Consider the following 19,825-nt stretch of genomic DNA (forward strand, 5'->3'; position numbering starts at 1 on the left):
AGAGCTAATCCCAAAGTCAATCCTCCAATCAAAACTCTCCAAATGAATATCTTTGCTACACGTGGCAATTTAGAATGACAACTACGTCGTAAGATCTGCCACCACCCATGATCAAATTTGTGTATTTTCCATTCTTCTTAAGCCTTATATGATAGCCATCCAAGAGACTCAACAAAGCAATGATACAAAAGATTAGTAGTCATTTGTGATAATGGCGTTTGACCCCGTAAACACCAATCAATACACGATTGTTCTCCTATTTGTAGAGGTAAGGGACCTTGCATGAATGCAATATTTTGTAGTTGTTGCCAAATAAACCTATAATTAGGCGGAATGAGTAATAATTGGCGTGCTTCAACAAACTCCAAAATTCTTTGAGATGAAGCCTCCACTATATGTCTCACCTCTTTGAGCCCCAAACGAAACAAACGATTAAATTAAGAGCGTAATCTCTGCTTTCCTGGCCAACATAATAACCAAGAAGATACAAGTAACTCTTTTTGCAAAGAATTACAATGATCTCTACTAGATGATGGTTTTCATACACATAACAAGAGTGCTTCTTGCCATGAGATAACCAAGTGTTGAACACATTAAGAGCCCGTACTCCTGAGTGAAATACATCCATTTAGTAATTGCCACCATGAAGCCTTAATCGATGTCCTCCCATGTGTTAAACCCCTTATTCTCAATCAACGAGCTATCATATGCATAGATAAGTTCAATATTCCAACTCCCCCCAAGCACTTAGGGGTTGCTAGATGATATCACACAACCTCTCTCTCTCTCTCTCTCTCTCTCTCTCTCTCTCTCTCTCTCTACACACACACACGTTATTGTGCAAATAAAAGAGAATCTTGTAACACTTTATTGCAATATCCCATAACACATTATTTTGTGAATAAAAGAGAACCTTGTGACACATTATTGCAACATCCCATAACACATTATTGTGTGAATAAAAGAGAACCTTGTGATATATTATTGCAATATACCAAACTCATTTCATTCTGATTTTGTTATTCTCTATCGTTTGTTTGTCCTTTAGTATCCTCTCTCTCTCTCTCTCTCTCTCTCTCTCTCTCTCTATGTATGGTCCTAATGGGGAGATTTAAAAGAACCATCGTTTTGTCGTGGATCGACCAATCCCCTACTTCTCAGTTCAATCACCACCCATCATACGACTCGTTGGAGACACTATGCTATGCTTTACAATTCCTTGTTCGAGTCACTATGCTTCAAGTAACGTCATTCAAGTCCCTATCCTTTGAATTACTCCACTCCAAACATTTAACCCAATGATTGTGGGCTCACATCAAAACATTAATTCATTGTGTATTGTTGTCCCTTTGCACATAGCATATGCACAATACCCATGATATATTACACAAAATTTGAGTGACTACCATCTTAGTGGCCCATTCGGGTGACGCTCGAGCCATTACATACCAAGTGAGTCATTGGAGCCACTACCTATTGAGCCCATGTTGTAACCAAGTCAGTCATGCCATGCTTGAGGTTAGAAGGAGAATTCCATGCACACATCTATTTTCATTCACTCTCCAACTACATGAGTTCAACCGGCGTCTAGAATGAGAACTAGAAGAACATAGAAATGGCATGAGCAACTTAGAGAAAGAGAGCCTCCCCAGGACCAAGGCAACCAAACACCAAACACAACTTCATATGGCAGACCACCACACCATCAAGTCAATACAACGATTGGAAGTTGAGCTAGTCGAGGCTCGAGTGACAATTCCAAACAATCAATTGGAGCTCATAACCCTTGCAGAGTTCACCACTACATCGAGTAGAATTTACTTTGTGGTTGTGTTCTTCTTACAACAATTACAAAGTCTGTGGATTTAGGTCCATACCTTATCCATTTTTGTTTACGACCAAATACAAGAACTCATCAATCTAGAAATTTATTTTGACTAGATATTGAGCCATGTCTCCTTTTCTTCTTGTGTGTTAGTGTGGAACAGTTTCCTTGCAAGTGACATACAGCCTTCGAAGTCTTCTCCTTATTTCTAAGGCAATTGAAACCCAACCCATAGCTCTTACAACACTCATCATAGTTAATTAGGGCACAATGCTACTCTATGGGACAATAGTACCTATTGATATTAGCTAGAAATTTCTCACATGATAAAACAAGACAAATAACCATGTTGGAAATCACAATCAACAAATAAGAAAGGGTGTGAGTGACAAAGGGCAAACCAAACAACAATTGTAATAAAGATTATGCACTATATTTACCATCGTCGCAAACAATATTATATAAGAGTTGCCCTCCAAGCTATAGATTATGTCCATTTGTAATTGGGGTTGAAGGATACGCGCTTGTCTAACCAACTAATCTTTCTCCTCAATTTGTGCTATTTACAACACTCACCACGTTTTGAGAACTAATAAGTTGGAGCTCGTGTAATATAAGGGTATTCTGATCAAGGTCCACTCAACACATACAACAGATACAGAATACAAACGGTTTTGACAATCTTCATTATTTCTTTATGGAAGGATAGTATTGAAGTATCTTCCAAAGCCTTGATTGTAAGTCATAATTTAGGAATAATTTAATATGGTATCTTCAAAGGCCTTGATACTTGGACATGATTCAAGAATAATTTAATACAGTATCTTCAAAGGCCTTAATTGTTAGTCATGATCCAAAAATACTTTAATATAGTATCTTCAAAGGCCTTGTTAGTCATGATTCAACAATAATTTAACATACTCAACATGATTCAAGATCGAAATGGGACTCGTTTCACTATCACTTCAAAGTGACTTCCTAGCAAACAAGCAGACCACAAACTCAGTACAATAGAGGATGTAAGCTACTGATCTGGTTACCAAATTTGTGTAGAAAGCATAAACATTAGATATCGATTTGTAAACAATTAGACCACCCTCCCTCCGTCCTCACATATTCCTATCTTCACTTCTAGCATATGAAATACCTTGAATTATTGCCCATTAAAAGGTCTCACAAATTAATGTATTTCACTACAATGTGTAATTGCCAACCTCAAAAGCACATGCAGCCTTATTTACTCTAACATGGTTTCCAATCGGTTTTCTTTGGATATCGTTGACATTTCTGAAGTATTTATTGCTCTATTTGCAGCAGATGCACTGGTGGTAAAAGTATCATCAAAATGAAACTGTCCAAGTTCATGCACACACATAGCAGCTCCGGGTCACGGGTGTACTCAAAATTCCCCAAGTAAATTTCCCATACTTGGGATAAGGCTTGCATTTCTAAAAATACTTCAAAGGCAGAGTTATTATTAATACCATCAATTTTGCTTCTTCGTATTTGAATTATGCTTGAATGTGTAAATGAGGAAACACTCTCTTGGCTGGACATTAACTTTCTTTACTGCATCACTGTATTGTATCATACTTGGAACACATCGCTTGTTCACAATAAGAACATGCAATACATCCTTTGGCAGAAAAAACTAGATTCATTGCTTATACTTTTTACTTATAGCAAGTAACACAACACTTTGTTAACAAATAAGAACATGCAATTACTTCTTTGGAAGAAACAACTATCTTATAGCATAACTCTTCAGTTCAAAAAAGTCTCAAAATCTGGCAATTGCAAACCAGAGAAGAGTAATTTAACAAACGGATTTTACTACCAAATACATTAGGGGGGAACAAAAAAGAGGAAGTTCCTAAACCCCTAATCAAAGAGGCTGAATCCCATATCCTGAAACACAAAAGAAATGAGACGAAACAGTTAGTAAGCATATAAGAAAGCAGAATTCCATAGTACAGAAACTAGTTGAAAAATCGTACACATTCTAATGCAAACCAAAGATCATGAAACATGATAACTTAATGTCCCTAATCCTACTCCATATTATGCAGTAGTCGGCACTAACCATGCATATACTACCAGCTAGCAAGCAACATTTCTCACCCAATGCATCATTTATTGAATTCCAAAAACACCAAACACAGAATATTTAGCAGATTCTGTAATGCAAACAGGGTTCGTAAAAACATAGGTGAACAGACAAACAAAGCTATAAGAGTATTTTCAATGTTCTTTACCATGTTGATGATAAAGGCAAACTCGGAAGAAGACCACACAGTAAAACAACAAAAGGAAGACACTCGAAAACAACAATTGGGACAACTTACATCATCAGACTCTTCCTTCTCTTCTTTTTTCTCTTCTTTTTTCTCTTCAACCGGAGGTGCAGCAGCACTTCCACCACCAGAGGCAGCTGTAACAACAGCTCCACCACCACCACCACCACCACCACCACCAGAACTCGCAAACCTCTCCCGACCAACAGCAAGAACCTCTCCTAAATCCTTCCCTTTCAGATTGCTGAACAAGAGCTCGAGCTTCTCATCATCAACCTCCGCACCCACTGCGACCATTTGTTTTATCAGCAACACAGCAATCACATATACATATCTCCATTTAACGTCCATTCACGTGGCATATGACCATTTACGGAAAAGAATGAAAAACAATCATTCATAAATATAAGTCTTGATGAAACAGATCATTATGAAGCAACAATAATGATGATTTCACATCATACAAACCATTATGGGCAACAACCAGATGAGCTTCCACAACATCAATCTATATCAGCAAATAATCCAATAAGTTCATATTCATTTGAGCAAAGTCAGATGAGTTTACAGGGTACAGATCATTGTGAGTAAACAATCTGAGATGTTCTATGGCAGGCAATAACTATGTGAGTTTCCATGGCATCAATCCTTATTAACAAAAACAGTACATAAATTTCAATAGCATCAACAACAATAAGCAACAATCACAAGATTTAACAAGCTGATAAATAAGGATCTGTTCTCGCTCAACTACTAGGTTTATCAGATTTTCCTCTGCTCTCATTGGGTATTTGGTTTCAGGGATATGGAAAATAACCACAATAGGCATACAAAATAACTTCCAGTACAGCATAGCTTATTTGAACTTCGACAGTTCACATTCCTCCATTTGGATTTCTCCTACGCCTATACATATGTATGTGTCTTAAATAAGACAAGTTTAATCTCTTCCTTAAGAAGACAATGCGTTCCATAAACAGCATTTGTTCAATTCAAGAAATAGTTTAGAATTCATTCAGATGATCTTCTACGTAACAAATTAATATCACAAGATGATGTATGCAAAAGAGCAAACATGGATCGGAATTAAGAAATGAAATTAAAATGCAAAGTATCCAAAATTATAGAGTTTCGGAATCCCTTCTTTGATCCAATAATCACTCGTTCATAATTAGCACTGCAACCACACATTCAATTCCAAAGAAAAAGAAATATGCATTTACGAATATTTAACCCTATTAAAACAAACTGGAGAAAAAATATGCTACGATGAACAAAGGTTTGACTTTGAACACAAGTAATGAGGAACTGGCGAAAAACCCGACACAAGCAGGAATCCGAAAATTACAAAATCCTAACGATTAAAATATGGAATCAGAAACCTACAGATTGAGACAAGTGAAATTTTTCGAATATACGTAAAAGTGGATACAAGGAGTACAATGCAAAATGTGTAAGATTTCCATAATGTAAGTTAGAGAACCCTGGTAAAGTAAAATGTATCAGAAGTGGGCTCATCGAAAGACAAAGAAAACATCATAATTTGAAGCAAAAGTGAGAGTTCCCAAGGGACGAAAGAAATGCAAAACTCGTCACTCCTGAAGCAGAGGTGGACTTTAATAAAATAGGGAAATGAAACAAATAACCCTAATTTGAAGCAAAAGCGAAAGCTCCTGAAATAGAGACAAGGAAAGCGATACCACATAATTGACAGAAGACGGAGAACAAGACAAAGAAAGTGAACAAAATCGCAACAAGAGCGAGGAACATACCGGACCCAAGAACAGACTTGAGATCCTCTGCGGATGGTGAGCTGTTGCCACCGAGAAGAGCAAGAAGGTACGCAGCAATGAGCTTCATCTCTGAGAGACGAAATGTCTACAGACGTCGATCGAAGCTTCTTCCTGCCTGAGCTGCGAAAGGCAGAGAATTACTGAAGACCGAAGAGGAGAAGGGAAAGCTTCTCGCAGCTATGGAAATCCTGTATATAGCATACAGACTGTCTGTGTAGCGAAATCCAAACCCTAAAAACCTTGACAGATCTTTGGTTTCACACTGCGTGGTTTGTGTCCGGACAAAGGCGTAGAAGCACTCCACATAACTACATATATCCATATATATGTGAGTGTGTGTGTGTGTGTGTGTGTGTGTGTGTGTGTGTGTGTGTGTGTGCGCATGTAAAGAACACGGTATCATTAGCGAGTGAGTGAGTGGTGAGAATGCCTGCTCTGCTAGACTACTCCATACATCGGGTGGTCGTAAGTAGTGGGTACATGTGTGCGTGTGTAAAGAACACGGTATCATTAGCGATTGAGTGAGTGGTGAGAATGCTTGCTCTGCTAGACTACTCCATACATCGGGTGGTCGTAAGTAGTGGGTACATGTTGAATCTCCGATAAAATAAGCGACGCAGTCAACCCCTTGCCCCAGGCTAGAATTTATTGACTCCCGCTGATAATCACGTGGACATGTTCTGACTTAATCTGTGCCTAACATCTAACCACGAGAGCTTCATTGCGCATACCCCAATCTTCATATAATCCCCAATCTCATGGGAAGAGGAAAACGATCTCCATCTCTGATCTCACATTGGGCTATATGAATTGCCCATACCCCAATCCTGATGTAATCCCCAATCTCTTAGGAAGAGGAGAACGATCTTCGTCTCTGATCTTGCATTGTCCTACCATCAAACACGAGAGCTTCATTGCTCATAGCCCAATCCTAATGTAATCCCCAATCTCTCAAGAAGAGGAAAGCAATCTACATCTCTGATATTGCATTGGCCTACCATCGAACACGAGAGCTTCATTGCTCATAGCCCATTATTGACGTAATCCCCGATCTCTTAGGGAGAGGAAAACGATCTCTATCTTTGGTCTCGCATTGAGCTACATGAATTGTACAAACACGCCCACACTAGCATGGAGTCATGACACTTTATATGCTCAACAACACATAGTATATGCCATTTTCCTCGTACCAAAGTTTTCCATAATTACATAATACATACTCTTTACGAGGAGAACATGCCGCTCTCACATTCCACGTTTATCACTCTTATTCGATCGACAATCATTTTGATTGCCCTTGCTCCTTCATAGCAACCAATGTCGTGAAACTAGTCAAATAATGTTCTAGCCCAAATAAATAGGGTTGTCTATGGAAACACCATTTGTTTGTCTTCTCCAGCTTGATGAAAACCTTGAAGATCTGATGGATCTACAACTTGACCCAATTAATTAATTTGAATTAAATGGTTAATCGCTTATGTTGATGTTGTCATTGTCAAGGAGCTTGCTAAGACACCTCCTTGGTCCTTAAAACACATTGCAAATAAGTATCATGAGTAGTGGCAAAACCATTGCTTTTCATTTTGACACGTTTTCCTTTTGTCTTACCTTTTAACAACATGGAAATATGTATCAACAATGACATTGCTTGCATCGTGAGAAGTGTGTCAACAAATGGACCCAAGTAACTGTCAATTCAGTCTTTGTGGATAAAACCAGGAGCAGGATATGGAACTCATCCCTCCCCAAGAGGGTCAAGGTGTTTTTTTGGCTAATCACCCATCGGGTTATTCCAACCGGAGAGTGGCTAGGGAAAAGGGGTGGCATAAGTAAATCCAAGGCCTGTGGAGCGAGTTTGGAGGACATCACCCATTGTTTATGGAGCTGCCCACGAGCCCAAGAAGTTTGGACGAGAAGCTTAAGAATTCTAGCTCGATGCAGGGTTGAAGTTCAGGTATCAAGTGCAGCAGTTGTTTGGTTAGCTACTAAATCGGTTGCATGGTTACATGGGTGGAATGGAAATAGCCCTTCTTTAAAGGTGGTGAATGGAACAATTCAACCTGCGGCTCAAGGAGATTCATTCTACATACAGGAACGATACGTAGATGTTTGGTTTTTAGTGGTTGGCCTTACTGTTTGGCAAGTGTGGGTATCTAGGTGCAAGGATTCATTTACCGGGAAGCGAACCCCATCGGCTGAGAGTTTAATGACGATTTGGTTTAATTTGATTTCTACGCTACAAGGAAAGTTTGACAACCTTCAGGGGACCTCTGATGTGAGTGAAGAAGCTAGATACCGCTTCCTTCTTGAATGGAGAGGTTCTCCGATGTTAAAGATGGTGGATGGCAATGCAAAGTGGATTTATCAGCCACCCTGGTGGTTGTTTCCTCCTAGGGTACCAAACATAGAGGTAGGTGTTGAATTGTGAAGAGATTGGAGGGTGTCTTTGTTGAATGTGGATTGTGTGAGGCTCATGTTGAGGGGAGTCAGTCGAGTAATTCTGTGACGAGGCTTTGTTGCTTCATTTATACATTATGTTTTCTTGTAGCCATTGCAAAGTGGCTTGTAACATATGAGTTATATACTATCCTATGTACATTTTCTTAACTAATGGAAGTAGAATTTTTTTGGAAAAAAAAAACAATGACATTGTTATTAGACCTATGATTTATGAGTCCTAAGCATTGGTTTAGCAAATCAACCAATTGATTTCCTTTATCCTTTATCTTGAAATTTTGATGTTGGGCATCTTTGTCACCTACCCCGAACAATGTTCCCTAGTCCCTAATTGTTGTACCAATCATTCAAACATCTCTCCCTGGCCCCAACTTTATCGTTATAAAACCATTCATAAGGGATCTCCGTAGATAAAGGACATGAATGTTTGCATTCAACCATAAAGTGATTTGATTCACCACATCCAAGGCAATGACATGCAAACGTCTATTGTTTCAATTCTGAACAAAGTTATTTAATACTAAGTTAACGATTGTATGCATACACATAGCTATTCTTGGTTCTTTTGACTTCTACCCCATAACACAAAAAATCAACACTTGTTTAATGCATTTGCACGAGGGGATACCAACATATCATTTGACTCATCAACACTCGTAAACAGGTCATAAAATTGTGTGTTTACAATCCACATTCACCCAATTTGGGCTTTCTTGTGTTGACAAAGCTTGATTGTCCGTTGTGGGGGAACCATCAATTTCATGCACAAACCAGTTATCCAAGAACGTGGGAAATCTATTCAACGATGCACTTCAGTGTCCAAAGGAGCGTAATACAACATCATAAAAAACTTGTATTGCTAGATTGAACATATTAACATTGTGATGTTCAAAGGACCACGATACAATCCCATAAACCCCTTGTATTTATGGGTTCGAACAATATAACATTTCGATGAATAAAGGAGTGCAATACAGTATGTACACTCACACTTAATACAATTCAATGATACCCTCATCATTGTTTGACCATTGTTTATGAGTGGGAGTTTCTGAGATAAAACAATCAAGTGATCATAGAATACGTGGAAAGACTTTCCACACCCTCATCAATACATTAGTTTGCTTCATTCTCGATTTGCTCTACTATTTCAGAGAACACAGTATAAGTGGTCTCCCATAAATGATCCCAATTAGGATCATCATGGTGACCCCTATCTACGTGCATTGTCTCAACACGTGTCATGTTTTTCCTACTAATTATTTCATCAACACCCTCCTGCCTCTTGGAGCTTCCTAGGTATTCACTTACAACGATTACATTGTAGCGTGATATTGCTCCTCTTCCGGAGCAATCTTTTCCATATAAATGTGGTCCTTGCCCCCCCCCCCCCCCACACACATACAGATCATGAGGAATCTGTGTTCATGGGCCTCTGTATTCTTGATTTCATATCGGACCCAGGAAAAAAGAAAGATTTTTCATGGAGCAAGAGACAAAACAAGAAGTTGACAGTTCGAAGCGAACGAAAATCTCCGAAGAAAATTTCATGTCACACATGTGGCCAACGTCCGAGTAGATAGGCTTACAAAGCTCTTCTAGGCAAAGGGCAAACAAAGAAAGGTAGGCCATGAGAAGGTATGGAATGAGAAAGGCCACAATCTTTGTTGTAAATCCAATTTAGATGTAAAATGGAGATTTCGATGCTACCATTATTGACTTTTCATGTACATTACTTAGACTTTATTTCCACCAATTAGTTAAATCAATAACAAAGACTTGGATTTTGATTCTCTACTACATATTTACACATAAGATGGATATTTCTACAGTAAAGATATTTGACACTTTAGTACTTGTGGGACAAGGACAAGCCCACAAAAATAATGGAAGGACAACTTGGCCCTATAATACATTATACATATAATTCCAACCATCCCTAACAATCGACAATGGTTTGGTTCAGTTTTAGAGTGTCAAAACCGAACCGTTTAAAAAAATTCAAATCGTTAAACCATTAAATTGTTAAAACCGTGGTTTCATGGTTCGGTTTCAGGTTCCAACTTAGGTCAAATTTCAAATTTCAAATTTAAAAAAAATTAATTTAAAAAAAATATAAAACCATTAAACCGGTTTCTAACTGTTGGAACCGAACCGAACCGAACCATTAAAAAAACTTGAACTTGAACTGAACCGTTAAGCCGCGGTTTCGTGGTTCGGTTCGGTTCAAACCGAACTGTTGCCAACTGTTACCCATTCCTTCTGACAATGAATTCTTGAGCTATTTCAGGCTGCCATTGCTAACTGAACACACTGAATGGCGATGTTTATGGGAAAGTACTCTTTTGCTTGTGGTGATCTTTAATAAAGTTGTGATAAATGTGGTGAATAATGACATTTACACACCATGCCACTGATTAATTACATACTGGGATCTTCATAAGACAATTACTGCATGCATTCCATGATCTCTAGAAAACTCTCCCATAGCATGACCAGGATGCGGTGCTGGGATTTACATGTAGGGAACTAGAATCTAAACCCATGACTACAACAGTAAGAAGTGGGCACTCTTTGGCTCAGTGATCAAAATGCATTGCCACTGGATCCGTCCCAGAGAAGCCTCACTATAAGTCCTAGAGTAGTGCTATATGGTAAAGCAACATGGCTGCTAGCCTTCCAAGAACCTAATGTCACTAAAAGGTATTATGTTCCTTTCGCACTTCTGTAATAGTTTGTAAAACTTTGAGAATTTGGAACAAGGGTGCTCTGACTCCTGGAGCTGGTGAATAGAATTCAACCATATTCAAATGGATGGTATAAAGGCCTCCAGCTTTTCATACTTTTGGAGAACTTTCAGCTATCAGGTTGAGAATCCCTATTTGCGTACTGAAGATATTAGAAGAGAAGGTTTTCTTTCGCAGTTCCCACACAGAAAGGAGGTTAATAATGGAAAGATATAAACAAGATTGTGCATTTGTATCCTTGCTTAAGATTTGTGCGAAGAAGAAGGATGTTTATAAAGGAATTCTGCTACATAATGATATTCTTAAAAGAGGTTTACTTGCAAAAAATGCGTATCTAGGAAGTAGTTTGATTAGCATGTATGCTAAATGTGGTATGCTCATGAAGGCACAAAAAGTACTTGAAGATCTTCCGACTCGAGACATGGTTTGTTGGTCTGCATTAATTTCAGGATATGCTCAGCATGGCCGAGGTCACGATGCACTAGTTTGTTTTGAATGTATGCAAAGTGATGGTTTCCATGCTGATGTGGTTACTTTTGTTTGTGTATTGAAAGCATGTGGTAGTATTAAGGCTATCAGAAAGGGCAAACAAATTCATGAGGAGATTGTAAATAGAGGATTGCTGAAGCAAGATGTTATAGTTGGTACTGCACTGGTTGATATGTATGCCAAATGTGGTATGCTTGTAAGATCACAAAGTGTTCTCGAAGAGATTCTTGTTCGGAATGTAGTCTCATGGAATGCATTGATTTCAGGGTATGTTCAGCAAGGAGAATATCATGATGCATTGAACTGTTTCGAACAGATGCGAATCGAGGGCCTCTCGCCAAATGTTATCACTTTCACTTGCATCTTAAAGGCGTGTGGAAATATAGGATCTGTAGATAAAGGAAACAATATTCACACAGAGATTTCGGATAGAGGTTTATTAAAGAAGGATATTGTGCTTGGTACGGCTTTGGTAGAGATGTACGCCAAATGTGGTGTTCTTGAAAAAGCGGAAACGGTTCTTGAAGAGATTTCTATTCGAGATGTGGTCGCTTGGAATGCATTGCTTGTTGGGTATGCCCAACATGGGCAAAACAATAAGACAATTAACTCATTTGGACGGATGCAAAACGAGGGAATGTGGCCAGATGTGATCACATTCATCTGCATCTTGAAGGCATGTGGCGGTATAAGAGCTATTAATAAAGGGAAACAAATTCATAATAAAATTATGAGCGAAGGTTTGTTGGAGAAAGATCTTATGCTTGGTTCTGCATTAGTGGACATGTATGCCAAATGTGGTGTTCTTGAAAGAGCGAGAAAGGTGCTTGAAGAGCTTCCACTACGGAATATAGTCACTTGGAATGCACTGATTTCAGGTTATGCTCAACAGGATCAATACCAAGAAGCGCTTTATTCATATGAACGAATGCAAAGTGAGGGTATCTCTCCAGATCAGTTTACCTGCTCTTGCATCATGAAGGTTTGTGGTAGCATCGGAGCTATAGATGAGGGTCAAAAAATTCATGATGAAATTTTGAGTAGAGGTTTCCATACAGAGGATACGATGCTACTTAGAACGGCTTTGTTGAATATGTATGCCAAATGCGGTATGCTTGCAAAAGCGCAAAACGTGCTTGAGGATCTTCCTATACGAGATGTGGTCTCTTGGTCTGCATTGATTGCAGGGTATGCTCAACAAGGGCAATGCCATGCAGCATTGAGTTGTTTCGAACGGATGCAAAATGAGGGGCTATCTCCAGATGCAGTCACTTTGACATGTATATTGAACGTGTGTGGATGCATTGGAGCAGTAGACAAGGGCATCCTTGTTCACCATGAGATTATGAGCAAGGGCTTGCTAGAGAAGCATATCATGCTTGGAAATGCTTTGGTGGATATGTATGCCAAATGTGGTATGCTTGCAAAAACAACACAAGTTCTCGAAGAAATACCGATTCGAGATGTCATCTCTTGGTCTGCACTTATTTCAGGGTATGGACACCAGAGGCGTGGTTACGAAGCATTGAAATGTTTTGAAAGGATGCAAAGTGAGGGTATAGCTCCAAATGAGATCACATTCCTGTCTGTCTTGTGTGCATGCAGTCATTCGGGGCTAGTGGATGAAGCTCAAAGACTATTTCACAGCATGATTAAAAAACATGGTATTACTCCAAGCCTAGAGCACCATACATGCTTAATAGTGGTTTTTGGATGTGCTGGCATGTTTGATCAGGCAATTTCAGTGATTAAAGTAATGCCATCGCCTGATTCTCTTGATATTTGGGTTGCACTATTGGGTACTTGTAAGAAATGGGGAAATGTCAAGCTTGCAAGGCTGGCTTTTGATCAGGTGTTACAAATAGATAGTACTTGTGCTGCAGGTTATGTTCTTATGAGTAATATTTTCGTGGATAATGGGTTTTTGGAGGATGCAAGAAAAGTCGAAGAAATTGTATTGAAGTATTGTAGCTAGTGACAAAACCATGGTGCATTTCCACACACACACACATCATAACATGCATAAGATGTTCACACATAATTTTCGGATGAGACAGTGGAATAATGCCATTTTTCACGTTCACCCTAAGAACCATTGGTAAGGTAACATTGAGATCGATAATGTCGTTGAGAAACTTTCTCCACTATTTGTTTGCATCCTTGAGGTAACGTGTTCAAGGGTTTCCTTCCTTGTGTATACTATCGATGATACATAAAGAAGAAATAAATCCTTAAAATGTCATTGGAATTATGTTCCCCAAGATAATGCGATTATTTCATTGATCGTGAAAAAGATTAATTTGAGAAGTTGTTCATTTTCAATGCCTGGTAGAGCTTGTACCCAATTAATGAACAACACCACCCCCTTGGTAGCCCCCAAAACCGTAGGCACCATGGTTACCTTATAATCCGACCCTGTCCATGCCTTATCATCTCCATTTGCCCACCACCACATTCTTCTTACGAAGATTGCCCTATTGACTACCCCATCAACCACCTCCCTCTTGGACAACATCCTCCTCAACCACTTGTAGGGCATCCACCCTAAAGTGAAGATGTTAGATTTGAAAGCAACAGAGAACGTTTTCACGTGCAAAACATGATTGTTACATCCATGATCATAGTAATATTGTTGGACATGTAAACATTCAATGCTAAATATAAACAAATGTGCATATGTACTGGCTAGATGCAATGCACTTCTAATCTCTTAGAGATAATTGTCACATAAGCAAAGTTGTGAAATCATGGTAAGACTGTTATTGGAAGAGTCACTAGTTTTAAAGCCTATGCGACGATTATTTGGTACATGTCAACCATTCTTCATCTCTTATAATATCTACTTGCTAACCATCATCCTTTACATGAACCATTTTTCTGCAATCTCTTTTGATACCTTGTGGCTTCGGAAATGTGGTGTGATAGGAACTAATTACACATATAAGAACCAACACAAATAGTGATTTGGAAATGTCTTGAACTTGATACTTCTTTACAATTTATATTGTTGGAACCTCTTAACTAAGACATGAAATTCCTTGCAACTATTGTCATATTCCATTTCAAGAGATGCATGTGTTATGATGAGGTAAGTGTGTTGCTCTAATAGAGTTACAATCTGATAGTTCCTCACACAATTAATGAGAGGTTCTTATATGTTGATGTTGGGAAACTGAATTCTAAACATGCCAATTAACCTGCCTCCATGGAAGGTCTAGAGCAATGCATAAAGTTTTCTATACAATAATCAAACAATCATAGGCATAGAGGAAAGGTTCCATATTTCTCAATGAGAAAGAAAGAAAGAAAGAAAAGACCAAAATTGGCCCATGAGACAATTGGTTTACAACAAAATGGGGTATTTACCCATTCATCGGAAGTAAAAATAAAATAAACTAAAATAGAACTTAAGCTAAAGTGTTCTAGTATTATACAAACACACGTTATGGTGTAACATATTTTATAAAGGAAATGGCTTTATACTAGGCCTAGTTTCATTTTCATCCAAGTCTCTCAAAAAGAAGCGAGACATCAAAGGGTTTCGATGTGGATGTGGCATGTGGTCCCAATGTAAAAGGCACCCCAACCATAGCTTCTAGGCGACATAGCTCACGTTCCCTTATCTTCTTAATTGTTTTTACTCAAGGTCAAGTTGCTTCTGTGGATGTGGCATGTGGTCCCAATGTAAAACGTACCCCAACCATAGCTTCTAGGCAATGTAGCTCACGTTCCCTTATCTTCTTAATTGTTTTTACTCCATGTCGAGTTGCTTTGAAGCTCTACATCCAAGGGTGTTTGGTTGTTCTTTGCTTTTATGCTTCAACAAGGGAGAGGCCGAGTGGTGTAGAAATTGGGATAGAAGAGAAATGGAAGAATTGGGAAAAAAAATGAATCATAGGTGGTACCAAAGATTGATTTCGTATTATGTTAATCAATTGAAAGAGTGGTTTGGGGGGGGGGGATTCTCATCGTAGGTATTGCAGGGGCAAGATCTTGAGGGTCTTGTCTATCAACTCAATCTTATGCAAATTATTCTTGTTTGGCTTCCTAGGTGCACAACATAGACCCTCAAAACATTCATGAATGCAATGCACTTCACTTTCTAATTTACAAATTTGTCCCATGCACTTCACTTCTCAATTTAATAAGGTCAATAAGGTCAGACTCAGGCAAACCCCATGACAAAAAAATTCAGATGCGGTACATGTTATATAGGCAACATCCACATTTTTTTGTTATTAAGAGATAGCATTTAGTATAGTTCATATTAAGTTCTGCTCATAGTGCACGAAATTATTAAGACATAGCATTCACTATAGTCCACTTTAATTTATTTGTCTTAATGCGGATAACCTTTTTGAAAATTATCTTGTGTTTGTACAAAATAACATTGTTTAAAAAATGAATAATAAATCAGCTCTCAAGTGTAAAAAAAAAAAGAAAAAAAGAATGAACCAACAATACTTCTATTACTTCCTTGACCTTGTATGCAAGCCTTTTTAAACATTGATTTGATGACCTTAATTAACTGATATAATTTTCATCAGTTTATTTTTTTTCATCATCAATTTGCTGTCTCTTCGAGCCGCGATCTCAGCTCCTTCCTTAGTATCTTCCCTGATGGAGACTTTGGAATGCTTTCAACAAAGATAACTTCATGCAATCTCTTGTAAAAGACAACCTGAAATGAGGTACAGGGAGCAAAAGATTGTATTAACATTAGCCAGATTGGTATGTCATAAACATATATGTGTGCACATCTGTATGCAAATGTATGTATGTATGAATGTATGTATGTATGTATGTATGTATGTATGTATGTATGTATGTATGTGCGGATGTATGTAAATGCATATTTCATATAGAACATCTATGTACATATATGTATGCAAACGTATATGTGGTGTATGAGGTGACCGTATATGTATGTATCATGTGTGTATATGTCTGTATACATATGCTCACATGTATCTATATATATGTATGCCCGTATACCTGTTTTGCAACAAATTCCTTTATGGCTGATTCATCAATCTCTGCATCATGAGCTCTTACAACAAATGCAATTGGCACTTCTCCAGCCACTTCATCTTTCTTGCTGAAATGGAAGTGTAGATTGATTAATTGCCATACTTTAGAAAATATGCATTTAAGTTAGCAGTTAGCAGAAAGCCTCATTTTTTATCACATGAAAAGAAACCATAATCATATCTCTCAAGTGTATATAATATACTTACGGAACGCAAGCAGAATCGAGGATCGATGGATGAGATAGTAAAATGGCCTCAAGCTCTGCAGGGGGGACCTGTGACATATTAAAACACAACAAAGCAGAAAAGAATGTTGTAAAACAATTGATTTAGACCATAACATAGGTGGGATATAAAAGGAAATTTTACCTGGAAACCTTTGAATTTGATTATCTCTTTTACTCTATCCACGATGAAAACTTCATCATCGTCATCTATAAGCCCAATGTCACCGGTATGCAAAAAACCACATTCATCAATGGTATTGGTCGTGGCCTGTGTGTCACCCACATACCCTAAGAAACCATGAAAAAAATACTTTTGCATCAGCACATAGTGTAGATGCTGATTAGTAATTACACCAAAATCTGATGTAGTGGTAAAGCTTATATAGTTATAACTTTAAGGCATGAATATTCTCAAGAAAAGAAGAGAAATAGCATGAATGTGTGTAAGCTATTGAACCTTTCATGATTTGATCTCCTCGGATGCATATTTCACCAGGCATGTTACGAGGTAGGGAAGCGCCAGTTTCAGGATCGATGATTTTCACATCCGCATTGCGCACCACAGTACCGCAAGCCCCCGGTTTTACTGGGAATGGATGTTTTGCAAAAGCCAAGCACATCGCCAACACCGGACCAGCTTCTGTCATCCCATAACCCTGCATAAATTGAAACATACAGGACTTTTTAAGTCGCAAACAGCCATCCCATGAACCAGTAAGCCTTTTGTGTGTTTGTGTATATCATTAGCAAGTTTCTAGCTGTATATATAAATTCTACACACTTGCTCATGGTCTATCTTATATTATCATTGATATCGTTACGGTATGGTTAAAGCATTATACTAATAACCACACTCTGTCTCTATCTCTCACACACCTGATTACAATTAAAACAGAAACCTAAAAACTGATCCAATTTGAATCAGCTTATACAAAGCCAGGAAACTTTAATCTACTTCATATTTCTGTTGTGGCACATTTTCAAAGAGAATCGAAAAGCAAGCATTGTTACAGAATTCTAGCCCAACATTATGATGGATAAGTTTGAAAGTAAAAAAGGACAGCATATGTAGATCAAACCTGTCCTATAATGGCTTGAGGAACACGAGAATGGAAAGCAGCCTCAAGATCTTTCCCCAAAGGAGCGGCACCCGACATAAGCATCCGTATACTCGATAGATCATATTTCTCCACAATAGGGTTCTTTGCCAATGCTAACACAATTGGGGGAACCAAAGGAGCTATAGTGACTTTGTACCTTTGTACCGTGTCCAAGAGCCCAGTGATCTCGAACTTGGTCATAACAGCTATGGTGGCCCCAACCCTCAGGGAGCACAAGAGAACTGTGTTTAGAGAGTAAATGTGGAACATGGGTAGAACACACAGGATCACATCATTTGGTGTCATGTGTATGTTTGGATTCTCCCCATCGACTTGTTGCGCAATGCTTGTGACAAGGCTCTTGTGTGTGAGCATTACACCTTTAGGGAGACCAGTTGTGCCAGAAGAGTAAGGCAGGGCAACTAAATCATCTGGTTGAATGTCCACATGTGGGCATTCACATTCATTGGCATGCATAACATTAGAGATATGGAGATGGCCGGGCACGATCTCATCGGTGGTCATCACTTGGAAGGAGTGTAGGACAGAATGGGCAACTTCGGAGAGCTTCTCAACAAATGCACCTTGGGTTATGATCATCTTGGCCTTGGATCCAATCACTTGTTTGGTGATCTCTTGGGATGTGTAGAAAGGATTGCATGTGGTTGCAGCTGCCCCTGCTCTGGCCAGGCCCAAGAAGAGAAGAACAAATTCAACACAATTGGGGAGGAGGAGCATTACGACATCGCCTTTGGAAATGTTGAGCTTGGAGAGGCCGGCACAAATGCGGCGAGAGTAAAGCTCGACATCTCGGTACGTGTACATCTTCTCGCCATCGCTCTGTACCAAGCAAGGCTTCTCCGAGAACAGATCGATGTGTTCAAAGCAGTAGCTGGTTAGTGGGAGATGGTTGGGTATAACAATGTCAGGTAGCTTGGACCTAAAGATGTGCTCACCACCATCATCATAGTCACCATGTTCAGCCACATTTTCCATAGTTGGCTTATGTTTTGTGAATGTATATGTATGTTAGTAAGTTAGTTAGTCTTTAGGTGTAGTGGTTCAAAGCTTGATGAAGTGAGAGGAAATGGCTTAATAAGCACTGCTGAGCTTAAGGTTCATAATCATGGAGATAATGGGTTGTGTAGAGTGGGAGTGAAACAGGGGATTTGATGATATATATATACCCTTACAATTTTCCTCTGTTAGTGGAGTGAGTGAGAGGAAGCAGGGGATTCTCAGAAGAAGAAGAAGAAGAAGAAGAAGAAAAGGCTGAATTAAGAGATATGCACGCCAGCTGAGCCAACTACCACACACTAACCATAAATGCACAGACAGAAGACACACACCATTTTTCATGCATTAAATGACCGCTCAAACGGTTAGAGCAGAGTCATGTCTATTATTATGTCAGTCAAGGGGTCAAATGAGTCAAGGAGTCAAGGAGTCAAGGATAAAGTCATGACTCTCTCTATTGTGTGAGGCCTCACACTCATCACACCACCATTATTAGGATCAAGTCAAGGAGTCGGAACTTCGAAGAAGAGTCATGAATGAAGTCATGAGTTCTCTCTTATGTGGGTCCTCGCACTCATCGCACCGCCATTAGATTGGAGTCAAGGAGTGGGTGTTAGCTTTGTGAGTCGAGGGTTGAGAGACGGTCATGAGTTGTGAGTTCTCGTCACATGCGTCGTAAGATCCATCACACCGCCTTACGACTCCATGATTGCTTCATTCTTGCTCAACATCCCCAATCGAGAGAGTTCACCACAATATTGTTTGTGCATTCTTCTGTATGTTACGACTCTTCATGGTTTCGAGCTTATGGGTGTTGATTTGAGGTTCGTCGCCCCGCATATGGTT

General features: G+C 38.9%; 3 protein-coding genes across 3 annotated transcripts; 1 reads left to right on the forward strand and 2 right to left on the reverse strand.

Moving 5' to 3' along the window:
- Positions 1-3,523: 3,523 nt before the first annotated feature.
- Positions 3,524-6,045, reverse strand: LOC147847909 (large ribosomal subunit protein P2-like). The gene is made up of 3 exons (XM_087338745.1): positions 5,892-6,045; positions 4,171-4,406; positions 3,524-3,733 (listed from the first exon to the last, which is right to left on the reverse strand). Exons 1-3 carry the CDS (start codon positions 5,977-5,979, stop codon positions 3,707-3,709), a joined length of 351 nt encoding a protein of 116 aa, XP_087194871.1. The 5' UTR covers positions 5,980-6,045; the 3' UTR covers positions 3,524-3,706.
- Positions 6,046-11,092: 5,047 nt separating this feature from the next.
- LOC147847910 (pentatricopeptide repeat-containing protein At3g09040, mitochondrial-like) lies at positions 11,093-13,938 on the forward strand. Its single transcript, XM_087338743.1, has one exon. The coding sequence runs from the start codon at positions 11,319-11,321 to the stop codon at positions 13,578-13,580; it is 2,262 nt and encodes a 753-aa protein (XP_087194869.1). The 5' UTR covers positions 11,093-11,318; the 3' UTR covers positions 13,581-13,938.
- A 2,107-nt stretch (positions 13,939-16,045) lies between these two features.
- Positions 16,046-19,057, reverse strand: LOC147847911 (4-coumarate--CoA ligase 1-like). The gene is made up of 6 exons (XM_087338742.1): positions 17,942-19,057; positions 17,320-17,518; positions 17,005-17,150; positions 16,843-16,910; positions 16,601-16,703; positions 16,046-16,286 (listed from the first exon to the last, which is right to left on the reverse strand). Exons 1-6 carry the CDS (start codon positions 18,956-18,958, stop codon positions 16,170-16,172), a joined length of 1,650 nt encoding a protein of 549 aa, XP_087194868.1. The 5' UTR covers positions 18,959-19,057; the 3' UTR covers positions 16,046-16,169.
- Between the last annotated feature and the right edge of the window lie 768 nt (positions 19,058-19,825).

The sequence above is a fragment of the Azolla caroliniana genome, unplaced genomic scaffold (assembly GCF_043228905.1).
Source record: "Azolla caroliniana isolate FFs.n. ecotype wild unplaced genomic scaffold, voAzoCaro1.0.p SCAF_589, whole genome shotgun sequence".
Taxonomy (NCBI): Eukaryota; Viridiplantae; Streptophyta; class Polypodiopsida; order Salviniales; family Salviniaceae; genus Azolla; species Azolla caroliniana.

Excerpts from the sequence above, each read along its gene's own strand:
- LOC147847909 (XM_087338745.1), bottom strand. The coding sequence starts at position 5,979 with ATGAAGCTCATTGCTGCGTACCTTCTTGCTCTTCTCGGTGGCAACAGC. Across the intron at positions 4,407-5,891 it reads CAAGTCTGTTCTTGGGTCCG|TGGGTGCGGAGGTTGATGAT; the intron begins GTATGTTCCTCG and ends AAATGGTCGCAG. Across the intron at positions 3,734-4,170 it reads AGAAGGAAGAGTCTGATGAT|GATATGGGATTCAGCCTCTT; the intron begins GTAAGTTGTCCC and ends TTTGTGTTTCAG.
- LOC147847910 (XM_087338743.1), top strand. The coding sequence starts at position 11,319 with ATGGAAAGATATAAACAAGATTGTGCATTTGTATCCTTGCTTAAGATT.
- LOC147847911 (XM_087338742.1), bottom strand. The coding sequence starts at position 18,958 with ATGGAAAATGTGGCTGAACATGGTGACTATGATGATGGTGGTGAGCAC. Across the intron at positions 17,151-17,319 it reads AGGAGATCAAATCATGAAAG|GGTATGTGGGTGACACACAG; the intron begins GTTCAATAGCTT and ends ATGGTTTCTTAG. Across the intron at positions 16,704-16,842 it reads CTCGATTCTGCTTGCGTTCC|CAAGAAAGATGAAGTGGCTG; the intron begins GTAAGTATATTA and ends CTTCCATTTCAG.